The 21,580-nt window shown below is 41.5% G+C and overlaps 1 protein-coding gene across 2 annotated transcripts in view; it reads left to right on the forward strand.

The window, feature by feature from the left end:
* LOC141128165 (bone morphogenetic protein 8B-like) overlaps positions 1 to 21,580 on the forward strand; it is a 130,875-nt gene that overhangs the window by 53,569 nt on the left and 55,726 nt on the right. For both annotated transcript variants that reach the window (XM_073615276.1, XM_073615277.1), the window contains one exon: positions 18,955 to 19,147. In XM_073615276.1, coding sequence (XP_073471377.1) covers positions 18,955 to 19,147 — 193 coding nt within the window. The remainder of the gene's footprint in view (positions 1 to 18,954; positions 19,148 to 21,580) is intronic.

The following is a 21,580-nucleotide window of genomic DNA, read 5'->3' on the forward strand; positions in this document are numbered from 1 at the left end:
GTTTGTCCTTTCAAGACTGTTCTGATCAGCGCTTCCAATTGTGGTTGCCCCTGAATGTTTTTGCTTGTATTCACACCCCTCCTGGTGTGCTCATCCACACAGCTGCTTTTTGGGCTCTTGCTGAACATTCACAAGGTTCCCAGTGCAACATATGTCCCATTTTTCTGGCGCCAGACTGTTTTTGGCATTTTTATTTTTTTTACCTGCTGGCTCTTAGACTCCACGCCCTGGGGAATCTTATGGTCTAGCTCCCAGTGGGATTGGTGCTCCAGTGGACCTGCCTTCCTGAAGCACCCAGAGTTCCTTCCACAGCAGTCAGCCGTAGGATCCACTACCTTAGCATTTCACTCCTGACTCCAACAGTGTGCATCTGTCACCTGGCCTCAGGTGACCTGACAGAGAACTTGCGCTCCTCCACCTTCCGTTTGAGGATGCCCCACAGATGCTCAATAGGGTTTAGGTCTGGAGACATGCTTGGCCAGTCCACCACCTTTACCCCCAGCTTCTTTAGCAAGGCAGTAGTCATCTTGGAGGTGTGTTTGGGGTCGTTATCATGTTGGAATACTGCCCTGTGGCCCAGTCTCTGAAGGGAGGGGATCATGCTCGCCTTCAGTATGCCACAGTACATGTTGGCATTCATGGTTCCCTCAATGAACTGTAGCTCCCCAGTGCTGGCAGCACTCATGCAGCCCCAGGCCATGACACTCCCACCACCATGCTTGGCTGTAGGCAAAACACACTTGTCTTTGTACTCCTCACCTGTTTGCCCCCACACACACACTTGACACCATCTGAACCAAATAAATTTATCTTGCTCTCATCAGACCACAGGACATGATTCCAGTAATCCATGTCCTTAGTCTGCTTGTCTTCAGCAAACTGTTTGCGAGCTTTCTTGTGCATCATCTTTAGAAGAGGCTTCCTTCTGGGACGACAGCCATGAAGACCAATTTGATGCAGTGTGCGGAGCATGGTCTGAGCACTAACAGGCTAACCCCCTACCCCTTTAACCTCTGCAGCAATGCTGGCAGCACTAATACATCTATTTCCCAAAGAAAACCTCTGGATATGACTGAGCACGTGCACTCAAGTTCTTTGGTTGACCATGGCGAGGCCTGTTCTGAGTGGAACCTGTCCTGTTAAACCGCTGTATGGTCTTGGCCACCGTGCTGCAGCTCAGTTTCAGGGTCTTGGCATTCTTATAGCCTAGGCCATCTTCATGTAGAGCAACAATTCTTTTTTCAGATCCTCAGAGAGTTCTTTGCTATGAGGTGCCATGAGGTGCCATGTTGAACTTCCAGTGACCAGTATGAGAAAGTGAGAGCTATAACAACACATGTAACACCTGCTCCCTATTCACACCTGAGAACTTGCAACACTAACGAGTCACATGACACCGGGGAGGGAAAATGTCTAATTGGGCCCTAATTAGGTTTAGACATTAATGGCGGTGTGTTGAGTTATTTTGAGGGGACAGCAAATTTACACTGTTATACAAGCTATACACTTACTACTTTACATTGTAGCAAAGTGTCATTTCTTCAGTGTTGTCACATAAAAAGATATAATAAAATATTTACAAAAATGTGAGGGGTGTACTCACTTTTGTGTGTTATATATGCTGGTAATGGGTTGCTGCTCTTATAAAGTGCTGTGCCTTAAATATAAATTAAATTGTGTGTAGTGCTACCCCCATGGGGGGCCACTTGGTATGACTTGTTCTCCCGTGCAGCCTTGACCCTGTGAACTTTCCAACCCATCTGACACTCTAGGTTCGAACTCTCCAACCCATCTGACACTCTAGGTTCTGACATAGTGTATACTCCTTTAAATGAGACGCAGACACAATGAAAACTGAATTCAACCTTCTCTGTTTTACTTACTCAGAATGGGAGAGTGAAAGTGAGCATCAGTCAGCCAAATCCTGGGAAAGACAGCCCAAAACTCGGTTGAATTAGACTCTTAGCAAGATGCTAGATACAACTGTCAATAACAAATAAATAACAATAGCACTCAACGTAACAAAGCAATAACAGACAATGAGACTTTCAAAGGGACATTAGCTGATTATGTTACTACTAAAGGGACAGGGCCGGCCTACAGTAACTCTAATTCTAATGAGAGATTGAGCTGTGTAGGAATCAAGCTTCCCTTTAAAGGCAAAAAGAGAAGTAGTCTAAGTGTAAGGCATTGATTTATCTTCACCGGCAGTGTTGGAGCTCAGATAAGAACAAAGGATCCTCAAAGTGTGATAAAGGGGTCAGTAATCAGCAAAGAGATGTTTGGTGTAACAAAGTGATAGGTCCTCTTGGCTACACTGTCTGCATGCAGTGTCCAAATGTTAAATGCTATTATCAGGCAGAGGAGGGATTTGGGTTTGTGCCCGCTCATCAGATCCTGAAGACAACACAGGGGGTTACGCTGGAAGCGATGGAAGTCTCTTCCCCATCCAGCGGGAGGCCAGATGCGATGGACCGGTCGGTTGATTCAGCGACCTGCGTTGTGTGTCTGCTGCCAGCGATGGTATAAGGAGCCTCTGGCGTGGGTCCGATCCTTGAGGGTAGGAACAGCAGTGACACTCAATGCTGCTGTAGGCCGCAATCACCCTGTTTGGGCGGCGGGCTGGTGCTCACTCAGTGGATCTCAGGAAGCAAGAGAGCAAGGGCCTGCTCGGCAGATCCTGTTAAAGCCTGTCCCATGATTCTCCCCCAGGAGAGAGTGGCCTGCTGGGAGGTGTAGTCTGCAAGTAATTCAATAGTTCTGCAACAACTGCACAGGGGACTACAGCTCCCACAATCCTCTCCTCTAGGCTCAGGAATGTGATGCAGATAACCTGAGCCTGGCACTAGAGGGATACAGGAGCAGTCTGTAGAAGTGAAAATTAAGTCTGCTGTGTCAGATAACCGTAGTCCACTCCCAGCTACATCTGTAGAGCTCTACCCAGAATTAGGGAACCTATCCCCTCTTAGACTTTGTGATTAATGTGTAAACCAAGTCATTCCTAATAATCAACGATATATAAATAAATAATACATAAATGCATCAACATAATTCATAAAAAACTCTGTGATATTAAATCTTCATGATTGTGTAATAAAGTTATCCATTATACCAAAAGTGCCAAAGTGGTATAGATTCAAATTAAGTGCAGTTTGTGCTCCCCTTTAGTGTGCCCACTAACTCACCAGCTGCTATGGACCCCCAGTGACAGGAGTCAAATGCGCTTTATAAGTATCCTGGGTATGCTAGTCCTCCTCACTGGCTTGACTCCTCAGTGTTTAGGGAGGTAAAGTACTTGTGCATATATGGGGATAAAATAGCAAAGAGATCCACATAGTGTAAATCCATTTATTACTTAAAATAAACAGGTTAAAAACATATCCACTCACATTTGTATGAAGGTATACAAGCATAGAAAACCAAAACCGAAGTTCACACCGGCGTGTGTCTCACCGGCTGGATATGACGTCACCACTGACGTGTTTCACTCCTCCCACAAGGTGTTATCAAAGGTTATCCTCGGGTAGTGTGTTGTGTTTGGTTGGTTTGGTTTAATTGGTTTAATTGGGTTTAAAACCATTGGTTTAATTGGTACTGTCTCTCACAGCTGATAGCGGGAAAGCCAGCTGGGGTTCTCACATGTAATCTGACTGCGGGTGCATGCGAAACCTAATGTGGGTGACAAAGACTGGGAAGTTACAAGGAAAGGTAGCCTCACCTGCAGCTCTGTGTACATTGTAAAAAATATCAGGAACAGGCATGTAAAAATTCTTTATTGCTTTATTATATCTTTTGCGACAAAAGCTTGCCTGTTTGCACAATTTAAATTTTATTTAAAGTTTCAATTTATAAAGTATAACTAAAGGCAAAACTTTTTTAGTTTTGGATATAGTGGAAAGGGACTAGAATGCCTGTCAGTTTAGAATTGCTGCCTGTGCCCCCCATTACAGAGATTCACCCTCTCTCTTTGTCCTGTTTACCATTATTTTTAAAAGTGAAAATAAAAGAAAATCCCAAATTTTGGGTTGTCCCCAGAAAAGCAATAGAGGGGAAATCTTCCAGTAGGGACACTAGTTCTGGTGACCTGAGGGTCCCCAAGAAATTATCTAAATTTGCAGGTATTTCCTCTCGCTTCCTGTTTGGCTATGGGGACAGGAAGTGAAGGGAAATCCCTCCAATAGGACACAGGTAGTGAAAAAAATCTGACAGGGGTTATAACCCTCCCTTGTTCTATCCAAAATTTTAAAAAGTTTTGCTTTTTTGAAAGTGATAGTTCTAAGTTTGCTGGAGCTGCTGACATCAAACTCAACAGTTTTGGGGCTATTGGATGTCTACACAAGGGATAGCTTCTATGGGTAGTTTTGTATTGATACACTAAAAAGTTCCCATTTCACATATTGTCCACTCATTAGAGTCCATACCCTGGTGGAGAGATTTCTTTTATAATCAGTGTCCAAGTCCCAATCACAGCCTCAGCATTGTCTCTGTGCAACTGTGCTTTGCACCTCTTCCCCTAGAGTCAACACAAGTTTCAATTGCTGCATTGTCTGCAGTGGCTGCTCTGGCAGCACCTTCACCATTTCCTCCACTATGTTCTTTTACTTCCTCCTCCTCCTTATCACTGTTTTTTGACACAAACCCCAGAGTCCACAAAACAATTTCTGGGAGCCCCCTACCTCTATTCTGCCAGCCCTCCTATCCATCGACCCTGTCTCCTCACAACTTTCTCTACCAACCTCCTTGGTTGTTTTGCAGACTAGCTGCTAAGTGTGCTAGGAAAGCTTTGTTTGTGATGTGCTTTGCCCTCTCATGTGCACCTTACTGCAAAGTTTAGCTATAGGTTGGGGTGGTTGACACTTTTATACAGTTAGATAATAGTCAGCCTCCTCAATCCAGTGTCCATATTCAGATCCCACTGCTTCCTCTCCTGCCATGATCATCTTCTCAGTTTCCCGGGAACTTGATCAACCATCTTTTCATTGCAAAAATAATCAAATCAATGCAGTATACCATCTTAGATATTAAAGCTGAAATTAAGGTATGCCATTTTTTACAAAGTTACATTGGACCAGGAAGCTAGTGGAGATTACTGTAGTAGCAGAGCCTGTTACAGTGAATTCAAGCTTCCACAGGAATCCCATTTATGGGACATACAACCCAAAGTCCAAAAAAGTTGGGGCACTGTATAAAATCTACGTAAAAACAGAATGCAGTAAATTGCAAAACTCATAAACTCATATTCCATTTACAATAGAAAACATATCACCAATTGATAATATTTGCAATGAAAAATACCACAAAGAAGATCCAGGACTGTAAAGCAATTCGAATCCTATATAAGGAGAGAATGGAACAACATTCCTCTCCCAAACCTCTAGCAACTGGTCTTCTCAGTTTTCAAACATTTCAAAGTGTTGTTAAAAAATTAGGAGATGCTACACCGTGGTAAACATGACACTGTCCCAACTTTTTTTTTTAGATGTGTTGCTGCCACCGATTTCAAAATTACCTTATTTATTTTTTTAAATGGTACATTTTCTCAGTTAAACATTTGATATGTTTTCTATTCTATTGTGAATAAAATATGGGTTTATTAGATTTTCAAATCATTGCATTCTGTTTTTATGTGGATTTTATATAGCATCCCAATTTTTATGGAGTTTGATTGTACATTGGTCCAAGATGCGTTACTATGTAAATAGCACCATACCTAAACTTCAGCTTTAATATATCAATTGCTGATCCTGTCTTGGTCTGTTTGATTATTTTTGTTGTCAAACATAGCTAGAAAGTTGCTGTGTATGGGCAGCATTGATCCATTTCGTTTAATAGCACCCATCTACTCTGGTTCACCTATGTTCAACCACCTACCTCATATACAGTAGCACACAGTTTTAGAATAAGAATACTATTCAGGTAGTGCTGACCAGAGGCTTGAGCAGAGGTTAAAACCACTACTTAACCTTTGTGGGTAATTCTGCTAAAAAAAATGCAGGTCCTTAGGCTATATGACTCATAACTTTTGCCAACATGAATTCTTACTAACAGGCCACTACTGCCTTGCCCTGCCTCATCCAGAGCACGGCATTGAAAAAGGAATTAAAAAGGTGGACAAACTAGACATCCCAAAGTATTGCAAATGCATTATTCTTTCCATTAGAATAAAGAAAGCCTGTATTACAGGTGTAGGCAAAAATGAATTACATTCAAATTATATTAGCATTCTGCCTGATAAGATGCAGGTAGATGTAGACTGCAGAACAATGAAAAAGTAGCAAATGGAGCTCATTCACATCTGAGCACTGAAAACCATAGATGAAAAAAAAAAACTCAGAGTTTTTAGAGTTCAGTTACAAGCTGAGCAAGGCCTTCTTTGTAAAGCACATCCGCATTGCTGCATAGTCACAGCACACTTCATGTAACTGCAAAGATCAGAAATGAGTCATTGAATAAAATAGTCTCTTTCTTGAATGTTCCTATTATGTAATGCACCACTACGCTAATCTGCTTGGATATGAACAAGTTATGAACAAGTTATTGGACCACTAATCTACATGACTAATGCGATGTGATATTGCTCTGAGTTAAAACACTTATTGTAGAACTCCAACCAAAATCTGCTTCTTTTATTGATATAGTAAATATAAGGGTTATAAGGTTTGTCAGCTTGTCATTGCTGTGGGTACACATACATCATTTATTAATGTGGATCATTGTCACTGGGGCAAAAAATGAGGTGAACATTTCATGGTAAATGGTACATTTCCCCAGGTAAAGTGAGGAAATCTATCAATGAGGACAAGTGACAAACACCAGAGGTGGGACTTCCCATTACTTCAGGGAGATTTGGACTCACTTTCTGTGATATAAGGGATATCTTCCCAAAGGGGTAACAGACAGCATTGAAAATCCATCAGAAGCTAGAAACTATCCATATGAAAAACATGGCATGAGTGCAGCGCTAATGATAATATGTGAAGAAATGTAAAAAGAATTTCTTAAATTAAAAGTGCATTTCAAATATTTAGAAACGGTGAAAATTCAGTAAAATATTAGAAAACTAAAGCAAGGTCTCAATGAATGAAACTGCAAAGCATTAATATATGTGAAATATGAAAAGCTTGTGGATACAATATTAAACTTAAAAAATGACAAACCATTCAAATTAAATATTGTGTTATCAAAAATAAAATTCACAAAGAATAATGAATATCAATGATCTATAAAAATACACAATAAAAAATAGTGAGAAACCATGAGTTAAGAATTCTGTGACATATGAAGTGAGTCCGTAAAGTCTCAGTATATTCAAAAAGAATCCATGCAAGTAAAGAAATTTGATGAGAACACAAAGCTGTGAAGAAATGAGGGACCCTTCTTCCAAACAAGCTGATCACCCAAGGTGGATATGTAGTCTCCTTACCAGACAAAAAGACCACACCAGCGGTCTCATCAAGCATAGGGAATTTGGTCTCCCAAAAACCTATGTAGGCGTCCCAACCTGCTGGATCCTTAGTACTCCTTAGCACTCAATGACATAAAGAAATTCCGCCCATAGTGAAGTATGTATAGGGATATTTATTAAAATCAAAGGAATTGCACTTACAATGTGAAGCTCATAAATGCGCGGTGCATTATAACATCAAGATCGCAGGGTCGTCTCGGGCTTCCTCAGCCTGCCGCTCGCTAAACCACTATCTCCGAAGAGACAAAAAAGTGATGACGTAGGTGTCACAAGCCCACCCTACGCGTTTCGTCATGATAGGATGTCGTCGGGGGATTGGCTGTTCACCATTTCTGAATATTTGAAATGCACTTTTAATTTAAGAAATTCTTTTTGCATTTCTTCACATATTATCATTAGCGCTGCACCCACTCCATGTTTTTCATATGTTTGAGTTTTGTATATAGAACTTTTTGGTGCTGGCAGCTTAATATATTTTTGATTTATTTCAAATTTCCTTATCACACACTGTTTTCAAGGGCAGCGTTAAACTGTTTTTTGGTTTCTTTTCCCACTCTAGAAACTATCCATGTCTAAAACTAAAGACACAAAGATCAGCAATCCTGTGACAACTGTCACAGTGGCCACATGATTGGAAGATGCATAGAATCGAGATGTATACCTGGCAACTCATTTTCCAAAGCAATTGTATTTATTGATGCCGGTGGAGTACAGATATATAACGGCTTATGCATTTCAGCTACAAAGCCTTGGTCATAGCCATGGCTATGTAAGGAAGACACTGGGGTTCATTTATTAAAATTGGAGAGAGCAAAATCTGGTGTAGCTCTGCTTGGAAACCAATCAGCTTCCCATTTTTTGTCAAATGAACAAGTTAGAAACTGATTGGCTACCATGCACAGCTGCACCAGATTTTGCACTCTCCAGTTTTAGTAAATTCCCCCAACCATCATTCAGGGCACCATTTACTCACCTTTTCCAGGGAATTCAGATGGACATTTCTTTCTTATAAATATTTGGAAGCTGGCCCTACAGGCTAATGATCTTTTGCTCGGACCACTAACTACTTGCCGACCCGCCACAGTACATATACTTTGGGGGGGCAGCATGTGCAGTCAGAATCATAGCATGTACATCATTGTGCCTGTTGTCTTTTTTGAATTATATAATAAAAAAACCAAGTGGTGATCAAATACCACCAAAAGAAAGCTCTATTTGTGTGAAAAATTATATAACTTTAATTTGGGTACAGTGTTGCACAACTGCCCCTTTGCTGCCGCACATAAATGTTGGCTGGTCATAAAGGGAATAAAGAGGAACTTCAGTCACTCCTGTTCTACACCACCATCTTTGAATATCCCATGCATGCACAGGTATGCCACGTTTTTGAGAACCAGCGGAGACTTGGAGTACACGCGTGAGAGGTTTCCAGCGCAAATACAAACACCTCTGATGTCTGGGACCTTGTTACCTGTGCTGTCTGAGCACATGATGTGCAAAGATCTCTGCCATCGGCACACATATGGTGCATGTGTCCATCAGTAAAACTAGAATAAAAATCACTTCCTTTAATCTTGCCATACAAGAAAGACATAGGCCTCCCATTGCCTCCTGAGATGTCTATGTAAGACATGTCCATGTATGTCATTCTCGTCTAGGTGAGAAAACAGAAAGTACTGGTCTGCAGAAATCATTCAAAAAAGTGATAAGGTTATCTAACTGTGGAATAAGGAGAGTGGAGTAACCAGAAGTAATGGGTGAAGGTCTGCTTTAAGAATAAGAGCTTGTTATTGAATAAGGCAATTTTCCTTCTGGATTCTTCCTACTCATATTTGCAGCTAGTTCCTTCATATGTAAATATTTGGCAAGATGACTATATTAAAACCACATAAAGAGATCTCAAAAGTAAACTAATTACCTTATTCACAAGGGAGGAAATACCCTGTGGGCTTTACATACATTTAGAGCTCCTGTTTAGGTTCCACATATTACCATAATTTGTCCCAGTTTAGTTTTATTCCCATTTCATAGCTGAAAATGGCAGAGCCAAAGCTCTACATTACCAATAAGCAAACATTTGTAAACTGGGACATACATCAGAAAGCACTGATTGTACATACGGTAAACTTGGAAATTAACAAGCTCTATTTATATACTGCTAAATGTTAAAATGTAATGGTTTGTCACACAAGATTAAAAAGCAGTGTACAACATAATCACTTCCATCCTGTCACCGTACAGCTGTCCCATTCAACAGTGCCATGCCAGAGCCTTCATATCCGTATGAGCCTTTGTTTGTCTGTGGGTGATTTTACAGTGCTAATTTATTTTTGTCATGCATTTGTGATTGCATTTTGGAAATATAATAATTGTGTTGCAATATTTTTCAAACTTTACCCAGACAATGTCATGTGGGCAGAAAACCCTCTTAGACCAACATTACTGAAAAACAGTAGAATGACAGCAAGCCACAAACAAATAAAAAGGTTATTTTGGCTAGCAAAAATAATTTTTACATAGACAGGCAATATGCAGTACAGTGGAACCTCGGTTTTCGAACAACGCGGTTTACGAGCATTTCGCAAACCGAGCACTGTATTTCTAAAATTCCTAACTCGGTTTGCGAGTGTTGTCTTGCAAAACGAGCAGGATTCAGGCCAAAAGCGGTGTGCAGTACCACTTTTAGCCCGAGGTGGGGGGCACCGGAGCTGAGCAGAGCCGAAAGTCGCCGTTCGGAAATGCACGGAAAGGCCCGAGGACAGTTCGGCTGACCTCGGCATACCTCGGAAAGGCTCGTGAATGGAGTCTTTCCAAGGTTTGCCGAGGTCTGCCGAAGTGTCCCTCGGGCCATTTCGGCCATTTCCGAGGCTCTCTGGCGCCCCCCCACCTCTGGCCGCATGCGGTATTGCATCCCATTGAAGTCAATGCGGAATAAATTATTTTCGTTTCCATTGACTTCAATGAGAAAACTCGCTTTGATATGCGAGTACATTGGATTACTAGCATACTCCTGGAACGGATTATGCTCGTAATCCGAGGTTCCACTGTATATAGTAAGGAAAAGTCCATGGTTGCAGTACTTGGTAGATTTATTAAGGAAGATATCAATAACAGTGTTTCATATGAATACAAGCTTTCAGGCAAGATCTGCCCTTCCTTAGATTAGCAACACTAGATTAACAAAGTAACATCTTTTACAATATACTGTATGTACAGTGAGGGAAAAAAGTATTCGATCCCCTGCTGATTTTGTACGTTTGCCCACTGACAAAAAAAATGATCAGTCTATCATTTTAATGGTAGGTTTATTTTAACAATGAGAGACAGAGGAACAACAAAAATATCCAGAAAAACACATTTCAAAAAAGTTATAAATTGATTTACATTTTAATGAGTGAAATAAGTATTTAATCCCCTATCAATCAGCAAAATGTCTGGCTCCCTGGTGTCTTCTATACAGGCAACAAGCTGGGTGTAGGAGCACTCTCCTAAAGGGAGTGCTCCTAATCTCAGCTTGTTACCTGTATAAAAGACACCTGTCCACAAAAGCAATCAATCAGATTCCAATCTCTCCACCATGGCCAAGACCAAAGAGCTGTTCAAGGATGGCAGGGACAAGATTGTAGACCTACACAATGGTGGAATGGGCTACAAGACCATTGCCATGCATGGTGACAACAGTTGGTGCGATAATTCACAAATGAAAGAAACACAAAATAACTGTCAATCTTCCTCGGTCTGGGGCTCCATGCAAGATCTCACCTCGTAGAGTTTCAGTGATCATGAGAATGATGAGGAATCAGCCCAGAACTACATGGGGAGAATCTTGTCAATGATCTCAAGGCAGCTGGGACCATAGTCACCAAGAAAACAATTGGTAACACATTACACCATGAAGGACTGAAATCCTGCAGCACCCGCAAGGTCCCCCTGCTCAAGAAAGCGCATATACGGGCCCATCTGAAGTCTGCTAATGAACATCTGAATGATTCAGAGGAGAACTGGGTGAAAGTGTTGTGGTTGGATGAGACCAAAATCGAGCTCTTTGGCATCAACTCAACTTGCCGTGTTTGGAGGAGGAGGAATGCTGCCTATGACCCCAAGAACACCAACCCCACTGTCAAACATGAAGGTGGAAACATTATGCTTTGGGGGTGTTTTTCTGCTAAGGGGATGGGACAACTTCACTGCATCAAAGGGACCATGGACGGGGCCATGTACTGTCAAATCTTGGGTGAGAACCTTCCCTCAGTCACGGCATTGAAAATGGGTCATGGATGGGTATCCAACATGACAATGACCCAAAACACATAGCCAAGGCAACAAATGAGTGGCTCAAGAAGCACATTAAAGTCCTAGAGTGGCCTAGCCAGTCTCCAGACCTTAATCCCATAGAAAATATGTGGAGGGATCGTAAAATTCGAGTTACCAAATGTCAACCTCAAATCCTTAATGATTTGGAGAGGATCTGCAAAGAGGAGTGGGACAAAATCCCTCCTGAAATGTGTGCAAACCTGGTGGCCAATTACAAGAAATGTCTGACCTCTGTGATTGCCAACAAGGGTTTTGTCATCAAGTACTAAGTCATGTTTTGCAAAGGGGTCAAATACTTATTTCACTCATTAAAATGCAAATCAATTTATAACTTTTTTGAAATGCGTTTTTCTGGATATTTTTGCTGTTATTCTGTCTCTCACTGTTAAAATAAACCTACCATTAAAATTATTGACTGATCATTTCTTTGTCAATGGGCAAACATACAAAATCAGCAGGGGATCAAATAATTTTTTCCCTCACTGTATGTAGGAACCACAAATTTTAATACCCAATTCTTTTTGTATCCAATTCCACAATATAAAAAAAATGAGAAAAGGAGACAAAATCCCAGAACTGCCCTCCCTCTCAGTGCAGAAACACACAGAGACACATAAGACACAGAGGGGGTTATTTACGAAAGGCAAATCCACTTTGCACTGAAAGTGCACTCGGAAGTGCAGTCGCTCTAAATCTAAGGGGTAGATCTGAAATGAGTGGAAGCTCTGCTGATTTTATCATCCAATCATGTGCAAGCTAAAATGCTCTTTTTTTATGTTCCTTTCATGTCTCCCTCAGATCTACAGCGACTTTACTTCCAAGTGCACTTGCAGTGCAAAGTGGATTTTCCTTTAGTAAATTACCCCCAGAGAGCATGGCTCAGCCTCACCCCCTGCTTCCACCTCACTGGCTATTATTGGCAGCAGAGGAGCCAATGGCTCCTGCTGCTGCATCTCAGCCATTCAGGAGGGAGAGACCAGGGAGAGCCTCGGGTCTTGTGCACATTGCTGGATTGGGATCAGGCTTAGGTAAGTATTAGGGAGGGCTAAGGGAGGAGCTGCACACTGAAGGCTTTTTGCCCTAATGCATAGAATGTATGAAGGTAAAAAACCTTCAGCCTTTACAACCACTTTAATTTAGAAAAATAAATGGGAACACTCTACAAAAAGGTCAAGGAACAGGTAGTAGTGTAAGTTTGTATCTAATTAATTGTGTCTAGCAAACTGATCCGTTACCTTTTGTGTAGTCTCTATATAATGATATCCACACGGGCATTTTAAAAGATATGCAGCATAACTAATCTGACACGTGTATTAACCAGAAATCAGTTGAATAGATTTCAACTGTTTTGCGTGCATGCAGCGTAGGTTCACACCTGCACAGGTATAGGTGTGGATGGGCCAATAGAGTTTGCCCTTGTCTTCCATGATAAATTGCAGTGCATAGATATGAAGCAGTCACATAGGAGAAAGTGGGATTTCTACTTGACATGCATTTTCACGCAGCAAAATGCAAGAGTTTTGCTGCATTAAAACTGACAAGTTTAAATAGGCCCTTAACCTCTTCCCGTCCATCCCCGGCATCCCTTTCAATGGGCCTTTACTTCCAGGAGTGGGACATACTTTCCAATCACGTGAGCACTATGATTGGCTGTCATAGTGGTCACATGACCGAGAGCCTGTCCTGCTGACTGCCAATCATGACTAGACACCAAGAGTTGTGTACAACAGCTTAGTCACTGTGCTGCAGTAAGCTTGCTCTCAGCACAGAAATCACAGCCATCCATGGATGCATATGTGTTGCATGTGGGCATTAAAGCCTAACCTCTTATGGAGACTGCAAGTGCTGATCTGCTCCTTCTGAAAATCCTAATTGCCTGGTTGTTATGCTGATCCCCTGGCTATAATACTTTTTGTGTCACTGCCTTGAAACAAATACGCAGGTCAAAAAAGTGAGTGTTCTTTGCTCATATGCTGTTGGATAATTAAGTCCCAAAAGTTAGCCAATTTAATGTCAGCTGGCTGACCACCCGGAAATTGAAGTCTTGTAGGTGTGCCCTAGTTAGACAGAAAACAGACGGAGCACATTGTTAGCTTCTCTCACGTGCACTGGCTGTGCACGTTAACATCATGTGCCTGGAGTTGGACTACGTTTTGTTTCTTTTTTTTTCAGCGCAAGGGACACTACTTACCTTCATTGAGTAGTGTCCCTTGTGCTGCTGTCAGTTTTCTTAGTTAAAATCTTCCATCCTCTGCCCCCTCCCCCCACCCCATACTGCCACTGTGGTAATCTTCCTGTGCTTTGGGGCCTAATACAAAAATTAGACCTGTCCTAGGCACTTGTATAGAATGCTGACTATGCCTACCCTTGCTGCCTCCCTCCTCCATTAATAGAAGCTCTACTATAGCTTCCATGAATGAAAGTCGATCTATGAATGGAGGAAGTCATCTGCTTGTCTTCGATTTATAGAGAGCTCTTCATTGCTGGAAGTTACAGTATATTACAGCTTCTATCAAAAAAGGAGGGGGCGGAAAGGGCGACCATATTCAACACTCTTGATGAATGCCTGTGACAGGTCCAGCAACTGTACAGTATTATCCCTCACAGGACTAAAAGATTATTGCTGCAGAGGTATGGGGGGGGGGGAGCATCTCAGCTCAGCAGGGGGCCTGAGGGCATTAGAGGGAACTTTTTAAATACCCTTGGACGCATTCACAGTAATCTCATAGGCCATGGCTCCCAGAGATTTAAAAAAAAGTTCCCAAGACTCCACCAGTTTAATAGCAGGGGACAGAGAGAGGATAATTAAAGTTCTGGCCTCTTCTTCTATATCAATTTGCTGGGGTAAGCAGGAACTGTAACTTAAATGTTGGGAGACGCAGCACAAAGAATTACTTCACCTGATCCCAAAAATGAGTCCCTTCTCTATATTTTATTTAATTGCTGGGAGCCACGGCTGGGGGTGATTACTGTACAAGCACAATAAGGTATTTAAAGAGAGGGACTGGCAGGCTTTATGGGGCCCCATGTGTTCTAACTGTGGCCCAGCCTCCCCTCACATTTTAGTAAATCAGATCCAATGATCTATGTTCAACAACTGACTGTTTTACAGTTATTTGGAGAATTCATATAGATGATATGACATATAGGTTTATAAATCATATAAATAAATATACTATACTATACTATACTATACTATACTATACTGTATAATATATATCTATATTTATATATATATATAGATATATATATTAGGGGAACATTTTCAGAGAGAAAAGTTATGTAAAGCACACACCTCAGTTTAGAGGTTAAGCTGGGCTAAATCCTGTTCTTGTTTCCTGCTCTTAGATTCACTACACAAGCTCATTTCTCCAATACAAAGAATGTTCTGTTATGTGTCTTGCTTGCCTCTGCTTCCTAAGTGCTATGTTAGAGCAGGGCACCACATCATACCAGCAGAGTTTCTCAGAAGGCAGTAGCTAAAAACTGCACATTGTAGATGTATGCCATCAAAAATCTTGGTGAATAAAAAAGATGCCTATTATTTAAAAGGCCATACCCTGTTAGAAAATTAGATTCTACTGAAGTACATACATATAATTTACACTTTTATTTATTGCAGGTACTTATATAGAACCATTAATTTACACAGCACTTTATTGATACTGTATTATGTACATTCATATGAGTTCCTGCCCTCATACGCATACTAGAGCCAATTTAGACAGAGGCCAGTTAACCTACCAACATGTCTTTGGAGTTTGGGAGGAAACCCACACAGGTAAAGGGAGAACATGCACACTCAAATCAACAAATTTTCAATTCAAGTGTGCTAAATTAATATAAGAAAAATATTCCCTGTGTCCAGGTAACCTTGATCACAATATAAATTGTATACCAGTGAAAAAATAGTCAAATATTAATATCCAGTCCTCATCGATCACCATGTGATCCAATTGTGTGATCAAACATAAATACAATTGTGTAAAAAAAAACACAAACTTTAGAAACAAAACAAATATAGTCCTTCAGACAGTGACTTCTTCTCATACAATATTTTTCCTTAAAGCATAGTTCCAGCCGTTTCTGTGTTTATTAAAAGTCAGCCGCTACAAAAAGTGTACAATCCAAAAACGATCCAGTGATGCGGCCGCCCAAAGCCTTGGTTCTCTCCCGTGGCTCACCATGGCGCCGGGATCACTAGTGTGGGAACCTGGCTGTGACAGCTTGCGGCTTCACAGTCGGGGGCACACTGCACATGCGCGAGTCACGCAGCACATCCTAAATGGCCAGGCAATCTTCTAGGACCTGTGATGTGTCCCAGAAGGTTGCAAGGAGGGAGGGGGAGAGGAGAACTGCTTGAGTCACCTAGGTGGTGAGAACGGAAGTGAGAGCTGGGTACCTGTCAAAACTAGGTACCTGCCCCCATCCCCCAAAAAAAAAATGACATGCCAAATGTGACATGTCAGGGGGGCAGGAGTCCTTAAAGCGGAAGTTCCTCTTTTGGCTGGAACTCTGCTTTAAGTGCATCCCATACAGTATCAGTGTTGTTATACAAATCACTCATGCTCCCCTACCATCAGGTGTGCTCTCACCTGATAGTGTGTGACCCCACAACTAAGTTAGCTCAAATATTGCTTTTAGTCCTTCCAGGACTAATAGATGCATTTCTCAGTTCCTCCTTCTTCCTCCTTAGTGCCTCTGTGTAGGTTTCCTCACAGCATATCAGTGCCAGCCATATCCATAATAAAAAAGGGAAGGAATTGCCACAATAGTGCTTATAACGTTTTAAAATAAAAGCCGTTTTATTAAAACTTCATACAAGCTACTAACATTAGTTAGGTGCTTAAAGCGCAACATACCATTCCTGCAGTGTTAAAATGATGCCTGTGTCCTTGGCACTGAAACACAATACCAGCTCTGCTGTGTATGTCAATATGCTCTCCTTGGAGTGCACAGCGTCGTGACATCAGTATGCCCCTCCCCTGGGTATTGTGTATCATCCTGTATTGGTGTGTATCTATTTTGCACTGGAATATAATAATAAGCATTAAACAGTGCTTTCTTGAACTTTGGTCTTTGTGGCTTGGGGGTGTATAAATGTTGCCCCGAATTGTGTTCCCTATATGGGTCCTCTGTTGTTATATGTGCCCTCTTGTTGTTGTATCCCTTGCTGTTAATTCCTATTGGGGGGTCCTCTATTCCATGGTGCCCTGTCCTGCTGATAACCTCCATTATGATACTGTCTATTTTATTGCTGATACAGTCTATTGTTTTCATAATCGGAGAAGTGAGGTGGTCTCCTAAATTGGCCCTGTGGTGGTCTGTAATACTCTTCTCTATATTACCTATTGAAATATGTGCATAATCCTGTGCATTATATTCATTTTATTTTCCAATGTTGTTTGCCATTTGAACACCTGCTTCCTTTGATAATCTCCCATAACTTTTTGGTACTTTTTCTTTTTACTGTTTTTATGCTCTTGATCCTTTTTCTGTCTACTTTTATTTAATTCACCTGTTAGTTTTACAAATTCTGCAGTGTCTTTATGTGTTTCTATCCTCTCTTTAAATACCTTGATTAAGGCTTCCAATTTAAGTAATTTCCTTTGCTTCCTCTTTATGAGGTATGTATGATAAAATTTGTTATTTAAAGGTTCCACATATATATGAGAATGTGTTAGGTGTCAGCAGCTCTCACTTGATATTTTAATCGTAGTTGCTCGCAGGATTTTATATATAATAGGGAGTTTCATGGTTGCGATTGAAACTGGCGACCCTAGGGCTGCTAGGCATCCAGTTTCTTCAAATAGATGGTGACATCAACTTCTCATGGGATCCAGGCCTTGAAATGACAAAACACATCATTAGAAATGTGTTCTACCATGTTGGGTAGACTATTCAAATTACTTTTAATGAAATGTTAAGACTAATTGATTACACACATTTTCAAGAATCTTATTTCTGATTTTATATACCTCTCAAGAAGTCTGGTAGTGAGATCTTTTTGCATGTGTTCCCAGGTCTGCATACCTGCTTAAGCCATTATAAGGGAGACTAAAGGATTGTTCAAATGGGCATAAAAGCAGACGATTGAGTCATGGTTTTTCCTCCCCTCGTCTGTCCACCTAAACACAGAAATGCAGTCACTCAGGGCTGCACACATCATACCACAAACATACCACATTTGGTGCGTGGTACTGCCACCGAACATGGCCCATTCAAGTGAATGGGCCTTGCCACGACCACCCTGCAACAATGTGCAATGCACACAGTTGTGGCAAGATGGATCAGCATTTTACGGGGTAAAGCAGGCAGTGAGGAGGCGACATATCACCTCTTCACTGACTGTCAAATGCACCCTGATCTAGTTATAGTCGTATTCATGGGGCTTCTCTGCTTCTCCATCTTCATTCCCAATCTCCTCAAATTACCCACTGCTTCTGGGTATGGGTCTAGTGGCCAGTTGCAAGGTCTAGTATGGTCATATGACAGAAGGGGTGACATCTTTGCTCCCTGTAAGCTCAGAGACCTGGTATTTTGTGTAATGTAGAATGTAGATCCTGGATTCAATCTTCACATGGCCAGGCTCTTGAGCATATATGGGCCAACTCTCCACGCTTCAGGACTGTCCTCACCCAGGGATTTGTAGTGCTGCCATAAATATTTAGGCTTCTATATCTGTCCCTCTGCCCATTAAGTTCTGGAACTTTCTGGAGACTTCCAGAAGTCGGGGGGGGGGGGGGGGTGACAGAGGCTGCCAGCTGAACTATACATGACCCCAATTAATTCTGGCTCCACTGGCTGCAGTGAAGCTTAACTAAATTTACATAACCTATTCACGCTATGTACACAAGGGGATGCTAGAAGTAAATGCAACAAGCAATGCTTTTGAGATTTTTTCTGTGTTTTGTAAATAGATCAAAAATTACTATAGCTGTTTCCGCAAAAAGGAAATCCTACACACTTACCCTGCAAGGGTACTTGAGGACTACAGTTGAGAATCATTGCTCTACCTCACTGGTAAGATAATTATTGTTGTTTTTTGCAAAGACTTCTTATTTATGCAGCTGTGCTACTACCTGGTATAGAGAAAATTATACAATAGCAGCAGCTTATGGGGAACAGATTTGAGCCAGATTGATCTATACTTACATACTCTTATATTGTTACAGTTGAACACGATAGAGATATCTTCCATCAAAAGCCATACTGGAAAGAGTTCAAGTTTGACATGACACAGGTTCCTACTGGAGAAACTGTTACTGCAGCTGAGTTTCGCCTTTTCAAGACTCGTAGCTTCTCACGGCATTTCAACAGAACACTTCACATCAGTGTTTATGAGATTCACCGAGACCATGCACATCGGTATGCAATTTATTAATGAGTGATCTTTACTGTGATAGTGCCCTCATAGAAGTTTGTCAATTTAGAAACTGCTTGGAAATAGTGAGGTTGCATGATACCTTTGTTCGATGGACTGTTTTAGGAGTGAAAGTATTAACACACGGATCTGTTATAACTTTATGACCGCTGATTGGTTAGGTCAATAACACTGATTATCTTGTTATGACAAATATAAGTAGGTGGGATATATTAGGCAACAAGTAAACATGTTGCCCCTGAAGTTAATGTGTTGAAAGCAGAAAAAAATGGTCATCACAGTTTGTTGCGTATGGAGCTGTGTAGCTGCAGACCGATCAGAGTGTCCATGCTGACCAGTGTCCACAGCCAAAAGAACCTACACATGAGCATCAGAACTGGACAACATAGCAATGGAAGAAGGTGGCCTGGTCTGATTATTCACATATTCTTTTACATCATGTGGATGGCTGGATGCATGTGCGTTGCTTAACAGGGCAAGACAAGGCACCAGGATGCAGTATGAGAGAAGGCAATCCGGCACAGATAGTGTGATGCTTTGGGCAATGTTCTGCTGGGAAAGCTTGGGTTTTGCATTCATGTGGATGTAACTTGACACATACCACCTGCCTAAGCATTGTTGCTGACCAAGTATACCTCTTCATGGAAATGGTATGCTCAGCTGACAGCAGTGGCCTCCTCAGCAGGATAATGCGCCCTGCCACACTGCAAAAATGGTTCAAGAATAGTTTGAGGAACATACTGTCCAGTCTGAGGTGTTGATTGGCCTCCAAATTCTAGAGATCTCAATCCACTGGAGAATCTATGGGATGTGCTGGATAAATAAGTTCAATCCATGGAGGCCCCACCTCACAACTTACAGGACTTAAAGTATCTTTTACTGCTGCCAGATACCACAGAATACGTTCGGAGGCTTCCATGCCTCAATGGGTCAAGGCTGTTTTGGCAGGCTTACTCTATTAGGTGGGCAGTCATAAAGTTATAGCTGATGGTGTATAGCCAAAACATTTTTTATCTTGGATAGAGCAGAAATGTGCTAAAAGCCTTGTCAGCCTATTTTGGGCCCTGTTGGGGAGATTTTTCTTCACTTTCAGTTCCAGAGGTAACAGGAAGTAAAAAAGTTAAAAATAACTCTGCAAAGTGAGTGAAAGACCCCTTTCACTGGAACAGGTGTCCTTGTTGCAAGATTTACCTGTACCTCTTGTTTTGGTGATAACTGTAAAGCTTTGGAGTAGGTCACCAGGACAAGTAGAAATGGAGAATCTACCAAGTAGGGATGCAGATAACATTAACCCCTCATGCCTCCTGCCTCCCGGCCCTTTAAGTGTTCTAAAAGCTAGGAGGCAGAGGTGGGCATTCACATGTGATCACTGTGGATTTGCTGTCACAGCGGTCACATGATCAGAAAGCTCCCAATCACAAGTATGCTTGGTAAGTGCTTTACACAGGGCCGCATATACAGTGCCTTCAAAAAGTATTCATACCCCTTGAAATTTTCCACATTTTGTCATGTCACAACCAAAAACGTAAATGTATTTGATTGGGATTTTATGTGATAGACCAAAACAAAATGGCACATAATTGTGAGGTTGAAGGAAAATTATAAATGGTTTTTACATTTGTTACAAATAAATACGTGAAAAGTGTGGCGTGCATTTGTATTCAGCCCGCTTTACTCTGATACCCCTAACTAAAATCTAGTGGAACCAATTGCCTTCAGAAGTCACCTAATTAGTAAATAGAGTCCATCTGTGTGTAATTTAATCTCAGTACAAATACAGCTATTCTGTTTGGCCCTCAGAGTTTTTTTTTTAGAGAACCTTAGTGAACAAACAGCATCATGAAGGCAAAGGAACACACCAGACAGGCCAGGGAATAAGTTGTGGAGAAGTTTAAAGCAGGGGCAGTTTCCAATCTAAAAATTAACCTCTCTAAGTCGGAGGCAATGAGTGTTGAGATACCTCAGCCACAACTTAAGCACCTCCAATCTAGTTTCAATCTAAAATGGACCAACACAGCATTGAAATATTTAGTTACGTCAATCCCCCAAAACTTCTCTAAACTATATGAACTTAACTTCCCGCCCCTTTTAAAAAAGGTTAAAACACTATTAAGTCAATGGCACACAGGACTACATTCATGATTGGGCTGCGGTAATATCCTAAAAATGACCATCCTCCCCAAATTTTTGTATCTCATGCAGGCCCTACCTATTCGGATACCTGTAATCTATTTTAAGCAAGTGCAATCAGTCTTCACAGAATTCATTTGGGCCCGTAAACGACCTAGACTCGCAAAAAAACGTCTCACCTTTCCTAAACCTTGCGGTGGCCTGGCACTGCCAGACATCCGCACCTATTACCACGCAATTCATTTGGGTAGACTAGTGGACTGGTGCCGACACCAGAAGACTAAACT

The sequence above is a fragment of the Aquarana catesbeiana genome, linkage group LG02 (assembly GCF_042186555.1).
Source record: "Aquarana catesbeiana isolate 2022-GZ linkage group LG02, ASM4218655v1, whole genome shotgun sequence".
Classification (NCBI taxonomy): domain Eukaryota; kingdom Metazoa; phylum Chordata; class Amphibia; order Anura; family Ranidae; genus Aquarana; species Aquarana catesbeiana.